At 35.9% G+C, this 21788-nt stretch overlaps 4 protein-coding genes across 4 annotated transcripts in view; 3 read left to right on the forward strand and 1 right to left on the reverse strand.

Moving 5' to 3' along the window:
- The first annotated feature begins 766 nt into the window (after positions 1-766).
- On the forward strand, positions 767-2002 carry LOC119081095 (beta-lactamase-like). The gene has a single exon (XM_037189835.1). The coding sequence runs from the start codon at positions 767-769 to the stop codon at positions 2000-2002; it is 1236 nt and encodes a 411-aa protein (XP_037045730.1).
- Positions 2003-3494: 1492 nt separating this feature from the next.
- On the forward strand, positions 3495-13905 carry LOC119080390 (phosphatidylinositol 4-kinase beta-like). Its single transcript, XM_037188705.1, has 11 exons — positions 3495-3972; positions 7064-7923; positions 7991-8102; positions 8171-8330; positions 8395-10476; positions 10544-10662; positions 10720-10857; positions 10916-11190; positions 11274-11362; positions 11428-11592; positions 12832-13905. Exons 2-11 carry the CDS (start codon positions 7154-7156, stop codon positions 13017-13019), a joined length of 4098 nt encoding a protein of 1365 aa, XP_037044600.1. The 5' UTR covers positions 3495-3972; positions 7064-7153; the 3' UTR covers positions 13020-13905.
- A 1715-nt stretch (positions 13906-15620) lies between these two features.
- Positions 15621-16634, reverse strand: LOC119081096. The gene has a single exon (XM_037189836.1). It carries the CDS (start codon positions 16632-16634, stop codon positions 15621-15623), a length of 1014 nt encoding a protein of 337 aa, XP_037045731.1.
- A 2175-nt stretch (positions 16635-18809) lies between these two features.
- The window catches only part of LOC119080382, a 33243-nt gene continuing 30264 nt past the window's right edge, over positions 18810-21788 (forward strand). The window contains exon 1 of the mRNA XM_037188689.1: positions 18810-19443. The gene's annotated coding sequence lies outside the window, so the exon portion shown is untranslated. The remainder of the gene's footprint in view (positions 19444-21788) is intronic.

Raw genomic sequence — 21788 nt, forward strand, 5'->3', positions numbered from 1 at the left:
AACTGAACGGAGCGTAAACGGCGTAAGAGGAAATCAAGCATTAATGTCAAAAGTAAAGGGAGTCATAACGTCAAAAGAAGCAAAGTTTTGCTTGATTTTTGCAAGTGGTTCCAGGTGGTTCCCGTGGTCCAATCGAAAAGTGATGTATAGAAGGTGCCCCTTATTTTTGATAATGAACAAGTCGTCCATACATCATTTTGTCAAAAAACTTCAAATTTAGCCGATATAATTTTGGGTCATTTTGACTCTGCCGCTATTGTCCGTAGAGTGTGTGTTGTTCGTATTGAGGCTATTTACTCTAGGTAGTCTACCTCTATGGTAGATATAGTGCGATCATAATTTTTTATATCCATTTTCAATCATAAATTGTTTTCTGGCGTAAGACCCTGGACTTTCGGCTCATTGACCGAAAGTGCATTGGCTCACTGAATACTAAGTTGAGTCCTTGGTTAGGTGTAAATTGTACTATGCAATTGGTATAATGAGTATCGTTCTAGCTATTCTTATCACAATAGTTCAAAGTATCGTATACACATAAATCTCAAAAAGATTTCAGATGATGTTGTCTTTCATGGAAACAAAATTGTTCTCGATTCGTGGAATCGCGACTGATATCATCCAACTATCTTATCTAAACTAAATGTTCGATAAAGAGAAGCCATTTAAGTTCTAACAACATCAAAACATCATCAGTAGGAGTCTCGTTCTGTTTGTTGTAAGACTGGAGTCGTTGTTAGAGTTCAATAAATTGTAATTTTGATTAAAAATGAGACTGACTATAAATCTCACTCTTGCAACCATTATACTACTGCCTTGTGTGTTGGGCGATAATGACAGGAATCAAACAACAGCTGCTGTGCTGATGGCACGCGAACTAGTCAAAAGTTTTCTCAATGGCACAGTAAATGGATTGACTCCAGGTCTTGTGATTGGTGTATCAGTCAAAGGTGAACAGAAATGGTTAGAAGGATTTGGTTTGGCTAATATAGAAAACAACGTAACGATGAGCAGTGAAGCGGCCATGCAAATAGGTTCAATTACCAAATCGTATACAGTTGCGGTAGCCTCTCGATTGTTGGACAACGGAAAATTAAGCTTTGATGCACCAATCAGGGAATACCTATCATACGATGATCTACCCGATAAAATGTGGAATGACAGAGTCGTGAACATCACTTTGAGGCAACTATTTCAGATGACGTCGGGTTTTCCAGCAGGACCTTCAGAGGAGGAGTTAGGAACCTGTCTCCGGTGTAGGAATCAGACGGGACGTTTGGCTTTCGTGAGAGATAGAGATCTTGAATTTGAACCTGGTACAAATTTTACTTATTCCAATTACGGCACTGAATTGGCTGGAGCCGTTATCGAGAAAGTTCTACAAAATAAAACTTTCAACGATGCATTTACGGAAATGGTAAGAGATATTTTAAGGTTGAACAACACCGCCATGATCAACACCACACTGGTAACCCCGAATCTCGCTTCCTTTTATACAACTAACATGGAAACCGTTTATAATAGTGGCATGTGGAACGACATTTTTCTAAACGACTTTCATGCTGCAGGTGGTATCATTTCAACCATATCAGATGTATTAGTCTACGGTCAGGCATGGCTAGATGCGTATTACGGACGCGGTGAACATTTCCTCAAACAGTCAACCGTAAAGGAGGCATGGACTCCGAGCGGCGTAACTCCTTCTCCTTATGGACTTGGTTGGGTGATTCAAAACGTTACGGACAACAGACCTAGTGGTAATCAGGTAGTTTGGCATAATGGAGGCACATTAGGTTGTCGGTCGATACTTGCGATATATCCGGAAACAGAAGTGATTGTCGCTGCTTCAGTTAATTTGGTCGAAAGCCCTATCGATCTATTTGTACTGGAAGGTGTTATCGCCGATCTGTTTGCCAATATTACACGAATGGATACATCATTTACTAATGTCAAGACAGCGAATGTTAAGAGTTCAAATTTCGAGTGGAGGAAGACAATTTTTTAATTAAATAATTGATCTAATTGAGTAGTCTGAGGAATTTGATTATTTTATGAACCGAACGCAAAAGCGATAAACAATAAACTAGTCACTTTACTGAGAAGTTTTTCACTATTGGGTGGAAGCAAGCGATGCAATGATAAGCAATTATTTACGCCGTAAGTGTGCCTAAAATTTGAATTTTAAGTGAACGATTCGATGAAAAAGTGAACCAAAAAATACATTTCAACGCTTCATTCTACGTTAGAAAGACCTCCGCACTTTCCCTATGGTGACACTCTTCAAATGAAAAAAGGTCAAAAGGTGAAACAACCATTTTGGGTTGGAGAGTCAGGACTTCTGAAATTCTGTAGATATATTTTCAACTATCGATCTCTTAAACATATGAGCACCTTGATGAGCATATAATTCATTATCAATGACTGACTTAACAACACTTATCTTTCAATTTGAATCTCAAATAAGACCGATTCGCAGTCACTCCGTTTTGGTCACCATTTTCAAAATAACCATGAAAACTGTTCTCTCTTTTCATTGTTGTAGCGTAAACGGAGTGAAGGGTGTTTCTTGCTAAATTTTCTATCACGAAATAAAATGGAAAAAGCCATAGAATAATAACAGGAAGATATTCGTGCCGTTTTTGAATCTCATTTGACAGCGCCGAAATTTTAGTAAGCGGTGAAGAATGGAAACCGTACCGCAACGTATCGCTACATCTACCGGCCATCGAACTTCAATAGAACCGCGGCCATTTGCATTTTGTAGCGTCTGTACATACGAAATTTATTTTTCTGGTAAGTGGTAATGAGAGCTGGTTCCTTTTGAAGTTAATTTGGCAGGAAACTATGAACAAAATAACAAAATTCTCATTTTCGTCAACCAATATAATGTAAGAATCAACGAAAATTTTTTAGAATAATGTGATGATGATGCTATCACAGTCTATGTTTTCTGGATAGCGCTTTACATTTCGTCTTTAGATATTTTTTTGTATTGAGTTATGTTTTGATTCTGTATGCGGATGAAATCCAATGACATTTATTTGAAAGCTCGTTCAGTTTGTACAATTATACCGATGCCATTTATATACCCGGTGCGATCGGACAAATGATTGAATGCTGTCGTACGTGTGTTATTGCAAATGTGTAATTGGTACAAAATAGTATGGACAAGCTTGAATTTCAACGAATTCAAGTTGAATATTGATTAAAAAAAGGTAATTTCGGATTTTATTTTTACATCAAAAAAGTCGATGTCATAAATAACAAAGCATGTGCGCTTATTGAACATCCAATCAAATAAATCAACAAACTTTCAAATACAAAAAGGATCAATTATATGACATAATTTAGGAATCACAACCGTTAATCGCATTTCAACGTTTTTCTTTTAATTAATTAGAAATAAATTAAATTAATCAGAAAAACCAGACAGATAACTATTTTAGTCGGCCTGGTAACATTGATTGACACGACAAGCGCTGCTGTACCATACCGTACCGATAGGTTCATTTTCATCAAAAAAATGTTGTTGCTTCGTGTCTGAAGGAAATTTTATTTATTTATTTATAATATTAAAAGACCCTCCAAGAAATATGTGTAATATCAACAATAATCGTAATTAATCTGCTGCTAATTAACTGGTGTACACTATCGTAGCGTTAAACAATTGTTCGGATCTGTGGAAAACATGTTAATCGAAATGTGTATATTACGCCCTTTCATGGGTGGAGTATTTGTGAAAATTGTAACATTTTGATGTGTAATATTGTGCTCTATACGCTGAAATTGTTGTTCCAAAATAAATAAAAATAAAAAAAATTCGAAAAATTTGTTGCAAATTTCGAGTGATAATGTGTGGGTAGTCCGGTTTGCATGCCATTTCAATCAATGGATTAGGCGAATCAACTTTTTAACGATAGTAGAGTTAGTCATCAATCAATCATCATCATCATCACCATCATCATAACAAATTTGGTAAGTTCTGTTGTACTTGTCGATGTAATAAAATAATTTAATCTTCAAGAATGAATGAATCTAAAAAAAAGTTTTTTTTTATCGTGGGTGTTCAATGAGTGGTTTTCGTAATCTTTTATGTAAAGCAATAATTCAATTAAATTCAATTAAAATTCGATACGACTCCACTCAGCATTTTTATTTATATACCCATAGAAATCGTAAAATTGCAACAAAATAGATCGGTGCTCAGCGATAAATTCCACAAAGTTCGATTGCAGGTATATACCAGATATTCAACTTATGAAATTTATGTCACATTTCTTCTTCATGTTTTTAATTTCTTCGAATAATTTTCTCTTTTCTTCGGAATGGTGAAGAAAGAAGAATGTCTTTGAGGAATTCCTGTTTATTAAAAATATTTCATTTTTTTCTCGACTTCGGTCGATGTGTGTACGATTTTGTTATTTATTTCCGTTGCATTGTTTATCATAATTCTGTTTCGTTATAACCTTGGTTAATAATCTGTGAAGACCTTTTAGTTTTACATTCAAGTGAGTGTTGGCTATATGAATGTTCGTAAAAACAATTCCGTGTGTGTTATTTTTTTTCGAGCTTTAACGAAATAGATTTTAATTCAATTGAGTGGCCATACGTTTAGAATGTAAAATAATGTCGTTGACAATAAACATTCAACATTTTTACATTTTTTTTAAATCGAAAGAAGACATCAAATTCTTGATTCTATTATGATTCGGTGAATATTTATTATTGGAAGGTTGCTAGACAGCATTCCTACTATAATACCAATTTCTTCAAATATTTCTCAATAATAATTAAGATAAGAATGTGGTGATAAGAAACGCGTTGCTCAAGATGTAATTTTTCGATGATTTTAGAATAAATAAATTCGTATAACAGCAAAATATGAGCACAGAGCTCTCAGAGACTCTTCATTAATCACGCTGTTTGACGATGTTTGTTTGATAATAAATATTCGATGACGAAACGTCTGATCAGTAAATGTCTAGATTAAATTCTAAAGTCGTAATTTTGGTTTCAGAATGCGATGTATCGATGATTATTAGAAAAATCTGTAAATAAGTATGAGTGTCAGTTTAAGTTTAAAAAAAAACTGAAATTCGAAACAGTTTTCGTATTTATAGCTCATTGAGTTTCAAGGATCAAAACCCATACAAGCAAATGTTGTCTGCTTATTTATTATTAAATCGTCTGTCTTTTGACTAACATACTTCACAAAAAATTATAAATTGCTGATCTAATGATACACGAAAAAAGATGCATTAGGCGACATTACTGAGTCATTCTTTTACTCTGAAAATAGTTAAACACAAATTTTCGATGAAAACATTGAAAATACTGAAAAAGAATTGTGTGCTGTAATGATGAACACATCAATTAACGAGTTGTCTGTTTTTTTTTGTGTTTTTGTTGATACATTTAATTGATAGAATTCAATTTTTCCATGCTATTTGTATTTGCAATTTTTCATACTTTTTCCCGGCAAAACAACGTCACAGATTCAATTTCCCGTCTCTTAAATACAAATAGACTCATCAAAATCGGTTTACAACAGTTGACGCGGTTGTTTACGAACGTTAATTAAAATTTATTGAGTAAAATCAGACGGCGTTAACTGCGGATGTTCTGTTTAGTATATCGCTCTTCCGCATTTCTTTTTCCATTTTACAAAATTGTTGGCAAAGGACTCTCATGGAACTCTAACCCAAGAGCTAGATGGGTAATAAAATGGATATACCATAAAGAACCGCTGTTTGTTTGTATATACAAAACCTGAACAACGCATCAATTTTTGCGGTATACATGAACATGAACCACGAATCAAGTGCACGATATGTTAAACTACTCCCTGTTCTCTTTTCCTTAATTATTCAATTTTGGGAGTGCTTCTTCGATCCACACGCAACAATTTCGGGAATAATGAAAATATCGACAGAAATATGGAAATTTAAATCAAATCGTGAAGTTATTGAACTAGTTGGGAAATCGTGAGAAAGGGAAATGAACGTCAGATCTTTAAATTAGTAAATGATTTCGCAGAAGAACTATGATTTCAAATGAAAATGAAGAATAACCAGACAATGGTTTCGAATTTATCGCTTTTTCAATGGTTTTACAATCATTAAATTAGGTTTGTTCCTCTTTAGTGGCGACAAGCGTACTAAGATATAAAATCTATTACTTCTTTTGTTTAAATTGTTGCCAATCACTTTAAGCAAGATCTTTTACTTCAACAGTCTCAACAAATGAATTGCCTATTTAATAAACCACTAACTAAAGCTCATCGTTTATTGTTCTCGTTGTTGTCGATGGCAAATGATATCCTTAAAATATATCCAATTAGACGTAACTATCAACGAATAACTTGAATGTACTCTTAATTATTATCAAACAATTTGCGGAACGGGATATCTGGTACCAGTATAATGCATGTTTTAACTACGTAAAAGTTGAACTCGACACTACAATCTCATAAATAAATATCAAATTCTGAAACGGCTGTTATTGCTAACAAAGGCAAAAGGTAGCGATGAGCGGGTAAGGGAGTCTTATTATTGTAAAATTCATGGCTAATAAGTGAAGTAAAAGATTTTATGTAAATCATATTTCATATTTCACCGATCTTCAACTGCACCGAACTGACTTTACTTCAATGCCAATTATATTTGCAAATTTGATAGAATCAAACCCAGAGCAAACAAAACCTGGTCAAATCGTCGAATTATTTGGAATAATTATTTTTACCGCCACTCACTCATTAAACCGTTTTATTCAAAATACTTCGTAATGTGATGAATTAACAAACTCGTACCTGATAGTGGTCCAGTTAAATTGTATCACACAGCTTCTTTTCTACGGATCCTGTGTTCGATTAACGAAACATATGTTACCTTAAAGGGACTGAACCACTTCGTTACTTCATCATCATTTTTATTTGGCTAATGTTACACTCAGCGTGAATGTTTGTTAGTTTTAACGTTGTTTAGTTAAGCAATAAATATTTTCGACAAATTAAATTGTAAATCTCGACTAAATCAATGAAAATTAACTTTCGATTTATTCGATTTAGGTAACAACAACAGTTGGACACACATGCCAATAAGGTTATTATCACCGTAGCACTTCCATTAAGAATTCATCAAAAACGCGATTCAATTAAATGAAAATGAATTCAGTGTTTTCGGCATTCAAAACGAGCAAAAGCGATGGAAAGCAAAAACAATCAAGCAAAAAGTTAACACCAGACAGCAGCTATGAGAACTTAAGGCACATTCGAGATATTGGTTCTAGTTCGAAAATGACTGATTTTGTGGATGACACCGACGGCATTTGTAGCAGTAGTAGTAGTAATAGTAGTGGAGTAGCAACGCAAATTATAAGACTAAATTCGCCAAGTTCAATTGGTGACGAAATTAATGATAGCACCGATGTTGTCGATCATGGCAAGACTGTCATCGTAGATTATATTGAAAATTATCATCCCATCAACAAGAAATCATCATTACAAACGACTGATATTGCTGATGCATGTGTGAACGTGCAGCCAGATAGGCTAGTGGAAAATGAACAAGTGGATCCATCAATACATTCTTGCCAAACAAATGAACAAAATGTGAAAAATATCAGCCGAACAGATTTATTAAATGAGAACAATCACATCCCACAATTGCCGCCAAGTGGGTCGCTGATTAAAGTTCCGTCGACCAGTGAAAATCAACAGGTGCCAATAATTGTATCGAATAATGTCACCAATAACGATGTCAACAGCATCACGAGCAAGGCGAAACGTTTCCAGCATCGACTCAGTTTGAAATGCAATCCTAATCCTACGCTACCATCGGTACATGGTCGTGCCACATCCAATAACAGTGATACAAAGAAAAAATCAAGACTTTCGACTCACCAAAGAAATTTAAGTTTGGACTTTAGGTGAGTGACGACGGAAAGTGGTTGTGGTCAGGCACAGGTTCGACATTGATTTGATTTTCATTTTCAGATCCATGGGAATATTGTTACCGCCAGTGTCGCAGGTGACCAACTCATGCATAAATCTAACACAGCATCACAGGAATCGAAGTCTTGACAGTGCACTTCAAAGAATTCCGGAGGTAACCAAATCCTTTACATTTGTCTGAATCGAATCAATAAATAACGACCGCTCCGTTATGTGTCACAGGTTGAAGTATCTTCACCCAGTGCTGAATCGGAGAACACCTTGTGCACAACATCAATACTCGGCTCGGCAATGTGTAGTAAAATAATGACTACAACAGCCTCCACATTATTACACAATTCAGTGATGGAACCGACTTCCGTTTCATCGAGTACAACCGTTGGTAATGTCGAATCTGTCTAACAATCCTTCATCAATCGTGTAACTGAATGAAATTTTCTCTCTAGATTCATGTCCCAGTAAAACCAACGGCACGGTCATCGGTAACACACCAGTTCCTTCAAACGAATGCAACAACAACAACAACAACAACAAAAAGAAAGAAGATTTAACTAGTCTCGGATCGGACGATTCCGGTATTTTGTGTGGTTCAGAAACCGATCAAGCGTCGATAACGCGTCAGATACGTCGCTCACACGATAGCATCGATTCGGGTGAAGTGGATGCGGAGGAAGAAATTCTCGAAACAACATCGATGGACGAGGAATATCGCATGATTCAATCGGATTTGTTTTTCTTCAATGAAACCGAAAATGATTTGGAAGCAAAATGTTCGCCCACATCCGCAACGTCCGTTCCGATCATCGATTCATCGAAAACACCATATCATTACGAGCAAATGAAGAAACGAAGTCCCCGCATTTGTGTACCCATCGAATTCGAAGACGAGCCACCGAACAAAGTCAACGACATTGTGTCCACGAAATCATTAAAAATCAATTCCGAACCAAAAGCCGACGGTGCTAAGAATGAGGTGATATTCAAAAATATCTTTGGTGCCACAAAAAATGCCATTTTCCGAACGGCACAAAGTATCATCGACAATCACGAGAAGAAAAGTTCCATGAAACACAGCAAAAGTGAACCGGTCGACGAACCGTCGAAATTGCAACCGGAAAATTTGCGGAAGAAAGAATTCTTTACGCTGAAGTCACCGTCGAGTAAAATCAAACTGTCGACGCCATCAACTCCCGAAACACCTACCGACAACGAAGTGAAATCGATGCCAAAATCAGCATCAGCAATGTCCCTAACACTGGCGGACGGTGAAAAGTGTAAGCTGCCAGGCATGGTGAAGTGTTTCACAAAAGCACGAGAAACCGAGTTATCGCTACCGAATACGGAAAAAACACACAGCGGACTGTTGCGATTCTTTGAGTCGCCCATTTTTAACATTCACTTTGCCATTCATTACTTGTTTTACTCGAAAGAACCGGGAGTGCTAAGTTTTATCGGAAATAAAATTTTTAGCTTCAAGGATGGCGATGTGGACTTGTACATGCCGCAGTTGATTTTGATGTACATTCAAATGGATGAATTGGCTGAAGTTCTCGACGCATATCTGGTGTATCGATGTCGACGATCGGCCGACTTTTCGCTGAAGTGCTGTTATCTTCTGGACGCATACAATTACAAAATCGAATCGATCAATCTGCGCAAAACTCATTTACATTTGATGAAAGAACTCTATCCGAAACCGCAACGAAATCAAGGAATTGTCGAAATGTCTCCTGTTAAGAAAACCCACCATCGATCTCAATCGGACGCCACTGGCCTATTTAATGGTTCGTTAAGCATTAAACTACAACCGGCGTCGAATCGATTGTGTCTGGGTGATCTTTCCACTGGCCGGGCTTTCGACAATGGATGTACATGTTTCGATACCGTCAGAGGCACAGTCAATGGTCTCCTGGGACAGAAGACCGTTTGCATATGCGGTGTGTCGAAGTTAGCACCGCAACGGGAGTTTATGAAATCGCTAATCGATATCGGTCGAAATCTAACGTCACTTCCCACCAAATCCGAAAAGACCAGCATTCTTCGGATGAGATTGAATTTGATCAACAAGAATCTTCCAGCTCGGGTTTGGTTGCCATTGAATTCGGACAGGCCGCATCATGTGGTCCGAATCACCGAAGAGAAAACGGCCGTACTGAATTCGAAAGATAAGACACCGTACATCATTTACGTGGAAGTGGTCGAAGTCGACGACATCTACACTTCGCCAGTCATACCAAAATTAATGCCAACCCTTCGTCACACGAAAAGCGAAGAACATCTGGAAAGTAATCTGACCACAACATCGAACCAGTTAACGAATGGTCATACAAAACCTGAAGCATTGGATCATAGTAATTCGCGCGAAGTCGAACGATCGTCCGAATATGGCATTTCGGACAGTGATGCTTGGTCACAGGAAGATGATGAGATTACGGTTCAATACTCGTCGAATTTAAATAGAACTAGCAAAACGGATTCCAATTCCAAGTCACAGGCATCTTTGGATTCGATGGATTCGAGAGAACAAAGTGAGTTTCGTGATTTTTCGTTCCGTGAGCATCGAGTATAACAATTCAATCTTTACTTATCCTTTAGATGGTCCAGTGTCATTCAATATTGGTGATGTGAGAACGAGGCACTGCAACAATCTATACACAGAAAACGCAAAACCTTTCAGCCATGATCCAGAGGATCCCAGTGCAGCCGCTTTGAAAGTAAGTCGCACTGATACAGATTTGGGATTCGGATTTGATTTTACGTTTCATTTAAAGGAGCCGTGGCATGAAAAAGAGCGTCAAATACAGATGTCTTCCCCTTACGGTCACTTATCCAATTGGCGTTTGTTGTCGGCTATCGTAAAATGTGGCGATGATTTACGTCAAGAGTTAATGGCTACTCAATTGCTTGAGGTAAGTTCCCGAGCTACTTCAGATAAATTCCTTCGACTAATCCACCGGTCCCGAACAGACGTTTAAGATCATTTGGCAAGAAGAAGCGGTGAATGTGTGGGTTCGACCATACAAAATCGTGTGCTTTTCGAATGACAGTGGCCTGATCGAACCCATTTTGAATACGGTGTCATTGCATCAAATCAAAAAGAATTCAAACAAAAGCCTTCGCGACTATTTTATCGATGAGTACGGCAGTGCCGATTCGGATCAATTTAAAATTGCCCAAAGGAATTTCATGCAGAGTTGTGCCGGTTACTGCTTGATCTCATATTTATTACAAGTTAAGGATAGGTGAGTTCGGCTGTTTTTTGCATCGACAATTTTGCATTTCTGACCTTTTGTTGTTTGTTTCGTTCTGCCTTCCTTCCTGACAGACATAATGGAAATATTTTGTTGCATTCCGATGGTCATTTGATTCATATTGATTTTGGATTTATTTTAAACATTTCGCCGAAAAATTTGGGTAAGTGTTGCAGTACTGTCCTTTCCATTTCCAATTTGTTACTCAATGCCGTTCATTTTCAACAGGATTCGAACAATCACCGTTCAAATTGACACCAGAATTTGTTGAAGTGATGGGTGGTCCGAACTCCAGTCTATGGTTGGAATTTCAACATTTATTGCTGAAGGGTATGCTGGCAGCGCGAAAGCATATGGATCGAGTAATAAATATCGTCGAAATAATGAGAAGCAGTAAGTCATTGTCTAAAATCAATCGCAACTTTTTGACCGCTTTCCATGCGAATGGCACACTTCTCCGATTCCGATTCCCAGATTTAGTTCTCGATTTTTAAAGTCAAGTTCCCATTGTAGCCATTGTCCTACCTCGCAAAAGTTGCCCTGTCGAACCTGAAAGAATCGTTGAAATGACTGCATGGTTTGAAGGAAGAAAGAGGGAAGCAAAGTCATTTTCTCACCTTAGCGGAAACTTCGGGAGTCTTTTTTTGAAAAACGTTCTGTTGAACTCGGGAAAAAGTTCACTTCTCCGGGTGACTCGCTACGTTCTGGCCACTAACAACACCAATGAAAGGAAACTTCCAACTTTTTTCCTTAGGGCTTGTGAACTGTAGGACTCGAAAAGGACGTCTGGGTAGTATTTTCAGTGGAGGCTTTGACATTTTTTTAGCAAAATTTCTATTTGACAAGAATTGTTCTCCGGAGTAAGAGAAATCTTTTTGAAGTGTTTGGAGATAAGATATCTCTTAAAGGCCAATATGACTCATATTCTCTCCACTGAAATCCTAGATCAAAGTTTGAATAATATCGGCTCAGCTACTGACAGGACTGAGTTAAAATGATTGAAATATATCTACCAACTCGGAGATGAAAATCGATTTAATAACCACCGTAGCTAATACGACCGAAAGAGTCAACACAATTGCAGCTATTGCGTTCGTATACAGTTTGTTGTTTGTTGTCTTTCTCTCGATGAAATGGACTTTTCTTCAAGTAAAGTTAGTTGACCTTCGATCGCATTATAATCTACCGGTTTCACTGCAGATTTTAATGCATTTATCATGCTTCTATAGCTTAATAACGAACTTCATGGACTTGCCATGTGTTAGTCTTTGAACAGTTAGTCAAATCTATAGTACGTGATTCAAGGGCAATGAAGACGTTCTAGCACTAAACAAAAAGGTCTGCAAGATGCAATATTGTGGCTCCCGATGACATTTTAATCTATTTTGTCTAAGGTGGCACCTTTTGACCTTTTCGACAAATAAACGGTTACCATTGGCAGTTCAAACAGTCTTCTCCCATCCTACTGAAATAATACCAATTTTGTGAACATCCTGATAAAATCGGCAAGAGGACAATGACTCGATGGATATCTAAATTTTAAGAATAATTGGATAAATATGAGAGATACTTTGCCCGTAACTGCTGAGCCCAAAATACAAAACTAATTAGATTCTTTCGTGCATTTTCCAGGTGCCCAGTTACCGTGCTTTAAGAGCGGCTGTTCGGGAACGGTCCGCAATCTGCGTAATCGTTTCCACATGAACTGTACGGAAGAAGAGCTAGAACATAAAATGGAACAATTTGTATTCGATTCGTTAAATTCATTATCAACGAAATTATACGACGGCTATCAATATCTTACCAATGGCATTTTGTGAGAAAAATTTTTCATGAAAATCTAATGGAAAATAATTTCTAGGAAAATGATAAACGAAAGCAAAAAAATTTATTTAAAACAAAATGAAAAATTTGAAGCTCTAACCAAAATGGAATCTCATCAAGTCATCACACAAACACACACAAAACACATTTATTATTACATTCAAAAACGCATATGTTGTCAGCAAAGCAATATTACGATTTTAAGTTTCATTCTTGTTCTTGTACAGTCAGTGAAGAAGACTTGTAAATAATTAATTCCGTTTCCATGTATACTCATTGATCACTGTCCCTGTACTAATTTTTTTAACTTTTTTTTTCTCATTAATTTTATTACATTAAGCAGCCTTATGATAACACCGATAAATGTGTAACCAAACCATATATGATTGGGATGGACATTTTATTCATCGGAATTTTATCCGCGCTGCTACTTCGATAACTTTAATTTTTCTTTCTTTTTTTCTTTTTAACTTTATTCGTCATGGATACTCAATTTACTCACTCATAAGCATAAAAAATACACAAAAATTACTTAGCTAAAAATTAATCAAATTTGTAAAATAATTAAAGAAAGAAAATTAAAACAAAAAACAGAAAAATGTTAAGAAAATTTCATATTTTATTCGCTATGTAAAAAGATAAATTAAATTTAATTAAAAAAACAAAAAAAAATTATTTAAATAATTCATAAAATAAAAAATTTACTCTACCAAATATATTATATTATACCATGTATAACAGACGCGTAATCTTTTTACTTTCATAAGAGAAATACAAAGAAAAAATTACAAAAAAAAATTATCGGTTGAGTATGGGGAGAATAAATATGATTATTGATTATATTAAAATGCATGTTGGATGTTTACATAAAACAAAACAAAATCTCTCAGTGTTTTATTTCAACGCCCTAACATCGAGATTGGAGTGCTCAGAACGTTTTAGCGAACATCATACTCCAAAGTAAAGTCATTCATCGAGATTGAACTCTGCTCTTCAACGAACCTTCTAAATAATATAATGACTAAGGCAACTCAATTTTCCACAATTTATTTTGTCGTGGATGAAACCGAGCTCAAAAGTTCACTGAATTCACGGACTCCGATTTTCCAGAATTTTCAATATGAAAAGGTCGTACCTTTGGGCCAAATTATTTAAAAACTTTTCTTGTGACAGCTCATTTGAAAAGTATTTTCATACAAGATGCAGGAATACAAGCCTCCCAACCTTTAAAAATCTTCCTAATTATGAGTGTTAAGGGGTTTTTAGACTTACGATCATTGAACAATGTTGATAAGCCCTATTTTTTTTTGCTATTTCTGAGAAGTCTCTATTTCTTGTAATATCCTACGTGCAAAGTATTGTCTTGCTCGTTCCAATATGTAACAAAGTTAAACTCACGTTGTAACATACTCATTAGGCCGATTTTACCCGATCGGAAATGGATCTATCCAGAGAAATTATAGTTACCCAAAGTTACCAAAAAGCTGTAAGTTCTAAGTTTTGGACATGTGCTTCTTCCTACACCAAATTTACATTTTACGTTTTTTCTTTTGGCTTTCGGTGAAAGTTGTTTTTCTAACATATGCAAACAGTCAAGAAAGTTGGATTGTCCCGTTTTGAGATGAAGTCAAAGTTAACGAGGTTTGTCTTGTCATACAAAAATTAAAACTGATAAAAGTGATTGAAAGTATGTCGATATGTGATTGCGATAGCTAAAAAAAAAGGTAATTCCAAATGGAATTCAGGACAGGAACGTTTTCCAACATATTCCACAATTTGATCGAGCTACAACCAGATTGGTTGAGAACGTAAATCTAGAACAAATCGTAGACTAAACAGAGTGAAAAAATTCTCTAAAAAACCTAAATTCAGCTCAAAATAAGTTTTTACTTAATAGGTTGTTGTATTGCTGGCATGTGTTAACATAATTCTGGTAGCGTTGTATTGCTGGGGTGATATGCCAATTGTTTTTGAATTAGCTTAGAAGAAAAAGCTAGTTTTCATTTCTCAACGTTTCGACCTGTTTCCATGGTCATCATCAGGAAAAAGCTTTATTCAAGAAAAAATAAATCGTTTTGTTCACAAATCATTACAATTCTATAGGAAAACTGTGTTACCTATTTTCGTTATATTAAAATTTCAAAAATTCGTCAACTTATTTAGTGGATTTTACGTTAATAACAAACTGGGATAAACAAAAACAACAGATACATGGCACTGAGTCACACTCTTGTCTAGTCACTTTCGTAGATTATGTCACTTAGTGTCAAACAACTGGGATTGTCCGATTCTGCAGGGTGGACCGATCGTGTGTATTCAGTAGGGTGGACTGGCTTTGTTTGTTAGTTTGGATTATCCGGTTATCTTTACTTGCGTGTTTTCTTAGCAGATTGAAGTATGATGGACTGATGTTGGCCGTGTCATTTTTGTAGTTGCATGTGCGCTCGATATTCATTATGATGTGATTGACTTCGACGATCTGTAGTTTCTTTTTGTTGGAATTTCGTTCGAGGGTTTTCATATTATCGAAATCAAAGCGATGCGATGTGTTTTTTGAATGCAGTGCCAGGGCAGAAGAAACTTTGGGTTTCGCTAGGTTAGTATCGGTTGTGGAATTTTTTATGCTGTCGTTTTCTCGTGCCTATCTTCTGGCCAGTTTCACCGATGTATTTGGTGTCGCAATCGAGACAGTCTATTTCATAGACAACGCCAGACAGTTGGTCGTCATCTAGCTTATCTTTTTGCTTGGAATAGTATCGATCCAGTTTTTGCTCAGGCTTGTTGGCAACAGTTACTTCCGGAAGGAAGTATTTGATTTGTCTTGTGAGTGATTCAGATACTTTCGGTACATATGTCAAAGAACAATAGGTTTTCTTTTTCTCGTTTGATGTGGATGCCTTATGAATCATCGGTTTTGAGGCCATTTTGATCAATTTGTGGATCTCATTCACTGGAAAATTATTCTTTTGAAGGATGTTATTGATTTTGGTTAGGTTCTCTGTGTGGAATTCTGTGTGGCTGTATTCGAAAACTTTTCTCGCAAACGACTTGGCTGTGTTGAGCACTGTATTACGTGGATGTGCCGAATAGAAATTTAAGATTCGGTTGGATGCAATGGCCTTGGAGTACCAATTCGTAATAATCGATCCGTGACGTCTGATGATGGTAAGGTCCAGAAAGTTAATAGACTGGTTCTCCTCCATTTCGCAAGTAAACTTAATGCGGCCAGGGTCGAAGGCGTTTAATTTGTCTAGTATAATCTTTCTGACGTTCTCATGGCAAATGACTAGATGGTCATCGACGTAGACCAACCAAACGATCGGTGGGATGATTTTCTCTTTCTGGAGTTGGTCTAGGACAGAGTTGATGATGTGTTCCGATACTATTTGTACGATGATGTTGCCTAGGGAGCTGCCCATGAAGATACCATTCAGTTGTCGATAGAATTGACCTTTATACAATAAGTAGTTGCATTCGTTAAGGCAAATTCGTAACAGTTCAACGAAGTCTTCCTTCTCTATGTTAGTGCGCGGTTTGATGACAGTATCGAAGTCTTTTTCAATAATGTCAATGCCTAGCGACGTTGATATGGATCCAAAACAATTTTCCATGTCAAATGAAGCCAATCTGTGTCCGCGGAGAAGGCGAGTATTTCGTAAAACATTGAGGGCGGCCCTTGCATTTTTGATGGTGTACTTTGGCTTGTTGTATGCTTTTGCTAAAATGTTCGCTAGTTCTTTGGACGTGTTGTACGAGACGGATTGGACTGTTGAGGTCCACCTCAAAGTTCTATTCGTCCCTCATGTATATCGTCAGATTCTCCAAAACTTTCTTTTCATATATTCCATTCCACACGCACGAGTGAGTGCTACTGCTCTCTCTATCGTTTCGTCAGTTAAAAGTATAGCACATTTCGTACCTAGGACTAGGACCTAGGCGTACCTCGCCTTTGGCACTGTCTGGAAACCTCTCACACGCTAAAAAAGACTGTTAGTCCGTGGTACGAATAGTATTTTTCATGTTTGACGAAGTCGCACTTTTTGGGTCCTAGGTATGAAAAATCCTTTCTCACTAAGATTTACAGACATCCATCGCTTATGTTCAATTACAATCAGAATTATAAATTTATGTTTTATCGGTGAAAGTGTCTTCAAAAATGTTGCTAAAAACATTGGTAAAACTAGAAATGTTCTCGCATTCCCCACCAACAAAAAAATGAATAACGAAGGAAATGCAATATCACCTGTTATCGACAGCGATGATACAAACGAACGATTTTTAGTGTTAAATTTATAGCTAGCACTAATGAAATAGAAGATTTTCTATCAATCTCTTGCAATTACTTCGATTAAAAGAAGTAATAGACTCGGTAATACGCCGTCTCTAGAAACTGACAATAACAGAGAATCATAAACGCTAGCTCTAAACTTACTTTCTGTTCTAAGCTCCAATTTTCAAGACCTAAAAATACTAATATGTTCGATGTTTATCTTTGCCGTCGTGTCTAAAACAATCTGGATATAGCAGAAACGTCCAAAAACGCACGGAACGGATATAAAAAGGAAATAAAAAATAAAAGTTAAAACTACTTCCAAAGAATGCTATGCTTTTAATCGATAAACCCATGTGAAACCGTTTTACGCGTATGTACAAATCGAATTAGTGTTATCGGTGTTCATCGAATTGGATCAGTCATAAGTTTCTTAGGAAAATGTGATGGATTCTAGTCACCATTTTTATAGACTTGATTATTATGACTGAAAGTCTAATCTTTCGCAGATGGCAGTTCTTCTATCGGATCCATTACTTCATTTGATATAAATTTTTTCGACACACTAATTTCAAATCTTTACTTCATTTTTAGAACATGATTTTTTTCTATATAAGAAAGTCCTAGTCAGAGCTTGTTTTGTGTAATACACCTTCCTGCAAACGTGTGTCGCTCATGATATTTCATAAGTCGTCATTCCCAAGATTGCTTACTCGCTAACCACTTTCTTTTAACGACGCTAACGCTTTCGCCTTAAAAATCCTTAAAAATATTAGCGTCGCTAATGAATTCGTTAATGAGAATGAAATTAGCGCGTTAATATCTTCTGACGGTCCACTGTTCAATTTTATATCATTCTTTTATTGATCTATCATCGTATGTTCTAACTCTGCAGCATAACTCCCATTCACATTATCCAACTTTTTCATTTTAACCTAAAAGGCACCATCAATTTACTATAGAAAGTCACAAATCCAATTTTTCTTTTAAGGACATCGACTATAATATAAAATCGCCATACATGTCGGTGGAATACACCGAACCATGTAATAAAATAGAAGATTACGAGTTGTTTAGACAAATGTAACGGACATATATAAAATTCAACTTAATCTGATGAATGCCAGAGAATTTTTCCGTCCAACAACCACAATGTATGTATATAGCGAGAAACTTTGCCTTCGCTGATTTTCCATGTTCATATAATTTATCATTTTGTTACTTTTTGTGGTCTTTTTATATTGAACAATCGGAAATTTATTACATTTTTTCCTCCCTACAAAACATGTTTCACCTAGTGAGTTCACATACATTTAATCTCTTTTAATGCCCACCCAATGTCTGGTTCGTCTAAATAACGAACATCTCTTTTTCCCATAGCATCATCTCATGTCCTCGGAGAAAATGTGGATTTTCAATTGAAATATCTCTCGCATTTCTCTGCATACATCGGGCACTGCTCCAGTGTGATACACATACATTGCGAAAAAAAGGATTCAGATATTTCCTCCCAGTCAGTAGTATTTGAGTCGTTGAAAATGCTTGAATTAATGTCTTCCGCGTTAAACTTATTTTTATTATTTTATTCAATGCAAGAAAATTTAATGTAAAAGAAATCAATTAATGAAAACAGGGATCGGTTTTACTTGTGAAAAGTATAAATTTTGTTATGAAACATGGAAAATTGTTTAATTTTATGTGAAAATTCCTTCTATTTTTGTGAATGAAAAACTTTATCCGAGAACTGGAAGCATCAGTGTGAACGGCTTCTTCATAACTCTGAATTATTGATTTTCTTTTCAAAAACGAACTTAAACCGTAAATTTATACCGAAAAAAAAATATTTTTTTAAATTATTGAGTTCACGTTAAACTTTGTTGTGAATATTTGTTGTTGTTGTTCGTGGAGATAAGACGGATTAAAGACGTGAAAAGTGATTTAAAGATTATGTTACTGTTGTTGTTTGTTAATCTATTTACTGATGTTAATAATGTACATATGGCTTCCAGCACTACAACCAAAATCGATTGAAATTTCTGTATTCAATATACCAGAACGAGAACAAGGACCTAACCAAATAGCAAAGGAGTTGACCTCGCTTCGCACGGTATAGGGAAAACAAAACGAGCTTACCGTTTATAACGCTCGAGGTACGTTAACAAAATCATCTTTTTCAAGGTTACAGAAAATAGGTTATTCATGTCCGAAGGGGATGTCTGTTTATATAAATAATTATTCTGTCTGCAGAACGATTTTCATGTATGATGACTGCCAAAGCTCCTCGGAGAATAGCTTAATATGCTCGGATATTATGTAGCCTTAAAGTGACTTATTGTGTTTGATGTTGTGTTTGTCAGGTCGTAAATGACATTTTGTCGTATAAAATAATATGAAGAAAACATGTTTATGGAAGCAATGTTTTCTGGCATTTGCCCTTTAAAAAGAAATGTTTGGGAAAGGGAAAAAAATGGAAAAAAGAGAAAATTTTCTTATAAAAATCTGTTTTCACTTTGTGTGTATATTACGCTAGAACTAAAGCGAGTGAATATGATGCATTAGAAATGTCTCCCATTTGACAATCGGATATGAATTTTAAACTTTTCCCAAAGGAAAGTTTGTTGTGTGATTCTTATTTTTAGAATAGGAACGGGGTTTTCAAATGAAAATCTTTTTACATAAACTTTTTGGAAAGTTTTTTTTTCGTTGTAGGTGTCCCTTCTCATTGCACTGCACAGCGAGACCCAAAATCAATTCGAAAGTATAAGTAGCAATAAAGTGCACATTTGCTGAAACATTTTCATAAAACGTTTCGAATCCTTTGCCTGTACGTTTAACATTGCATTCGCTGCACTCCATAAACTAAAATCGATGACAGACAAAATGTCACACGATATTCTCGGGCCCTCTGCTCTTCTCCATGTTCATATCAATGACCTGCCGGATGCAGTGAATAGATGTGTTTTACGAGTGTAGTTTTTAATTGAAAATTGAACTGAGTTGTGTAGCGTTGATGAATGAAGAAGATCTATAGTTTGTCATTGAAAAGACGATTTTCAGAGAGGTGGGTTATAAATGTGAAAAGTTGTGAAAATTCAAGTTATGTTTGATGGCCACCGTTATATCAGCTTCAAATAAATCGAAATCAGCCAATCTGTGCGTGAAGTTGAATTCCAGATTTCCATACTATATGGTAGGGTGGATCGATTTTACCATACCAGTGGCGTATGCTGGAAGAAAGTAAACTTGTGACATTATTACTTTTTCGCTTCCGCACACTTTTGAGTATCCCACGGATGAGTAATGTTCGTATGAAAAATCGATTTTTCCATTTAAAAAAACAGATTTTCAAATGTACGTGAGATACTCAAAAGTAATGATGCCACAAGTTTAGTTTCTTCAAGCTACACAAGCCACTGGATGTGGATTTTAAAGTTGGTAAAGTCGACCCGCCATGGTACTCAGTAAATTGGAACTAAAAATTTGTCTTAATGAATCACTCTATAAGAGTCAGAATTGATTATGATTATCGAATTAGCACGAATAGTTTTCCGTCGTATCTTGAGACGGTAACGTTTCTTTCTTCTTAAGACGCAGGGCCTATTTTTGGGAAATCGATTTTACACAATTTGCCAAGATTTTCCAAAAATTTTCCGAAATTTGCCAAATTTGCTAATGGCAAACTCTAGCAAATTTTAGCAAACATTGAATAATTTTGGCAAATTTCGGAAAATTTTAGCAAATTTAGGAAATCAATTTCCCAAAATTAGGCCCTGCTTGGAAGTATTATTGAATCACAAGAATCTAGACACGAAAGTATAGGGGCAAAAGCTTCTAAGTTTCCAATGTTCTAGATGATGACAAAATTCTGTCGGCCAATACACATACAGTATTACGAAATTTCTTCATGACCTTTACAGGCGCTTGTTAAAAATCAATTATGTTGTTTCTACTTAAAACATAAATTCTTACACGCCCCCAGTTCGTATTATGTCACGGAAAAAATCTGCAACTTTTATCGGCTGATGGGCAATGTCGTTAAACTTTATTACAAGTCTTAAAAATTTCCTTTATCTCTATGGGCTTTCAATTCCCTTGTTTCAAAACAATAAAAGACAACATCGGCTTTCAATTTTCCATTAAAATATAAAAGTGAGCTCGTTAAATCGTCTAAAAATTTTAACCATCACATGCTTTCATTACTCATTCCTCAAATCGTCTGTAGCAGCTTATTACAACGAAACATTAAACAATGTGCCCCAATCAATTGGTTGGAGGAACATAGCATTGATGTCTACATTTCCATTTTAATTTCATTTAATCACATCGTCTTAAAAACCATCACTTTGGCGGTACATCAAATTTAGCGAAAATGTATTGCTTTGTTAATGGGACAACCATCGTGGTAAATCGTCGATATCACATAAAATTCAATTAAATTATCAAATACCAAAATTGCAACTTAATTCATAAAACATTTTATGAAATGATGGTGCGG

The sequence above is a fragment of the Bradysia coprophila genome, unplaced genomic scaffold (assembly GCF_014529535.1).
Source record: "Bradysia coprophila strain Holo2 unplaced genomic scaffold, BU_Bcop_v1 contig_350, whole genome shotgun sequence".
Lineage (NCBI taxonomy): Eukaryota > Metazoa > Arthropoda > Insecta > Diptera > Sciaridae > Bradysia > Bradysia coprophila.

Coding starts and splice junctions, on each gene's coding strand:
- LOC119081095 (XM_037189835.1), top strand. CDS start 767: ATGAGACTGACTATAAATCTCACTCTTGCAACCATTATACTACTGCCT.
- LOC119080390 (XM_037188705.1), top strand. CDS start 7,154: ATGAAAATGAATTCAGTGTTTTCGGCATTCAAAACGAGCAAAAGCGAT. Junction 8,103..8,170: donor CACTTCAAAGAATTCCGGAG/GTAACCAAATCC, acceptor TATGTGTCACAG/GTTGAAGTATCTTCACCCAG. Junction 11,191..11,273: donor TTATTACAAGTTAAGGATAG/GTGAGTTCGGCT, acceptor CCTTCCTGACAG/ACATAATGGAAATATTTTGT.
- LOC119081096 (XM_037189836.1), bottom strand. CDS start 16,634: ATGGAAAATTGTTTTGGATCCATATCAACGTCGCTAGGCATTGACATT.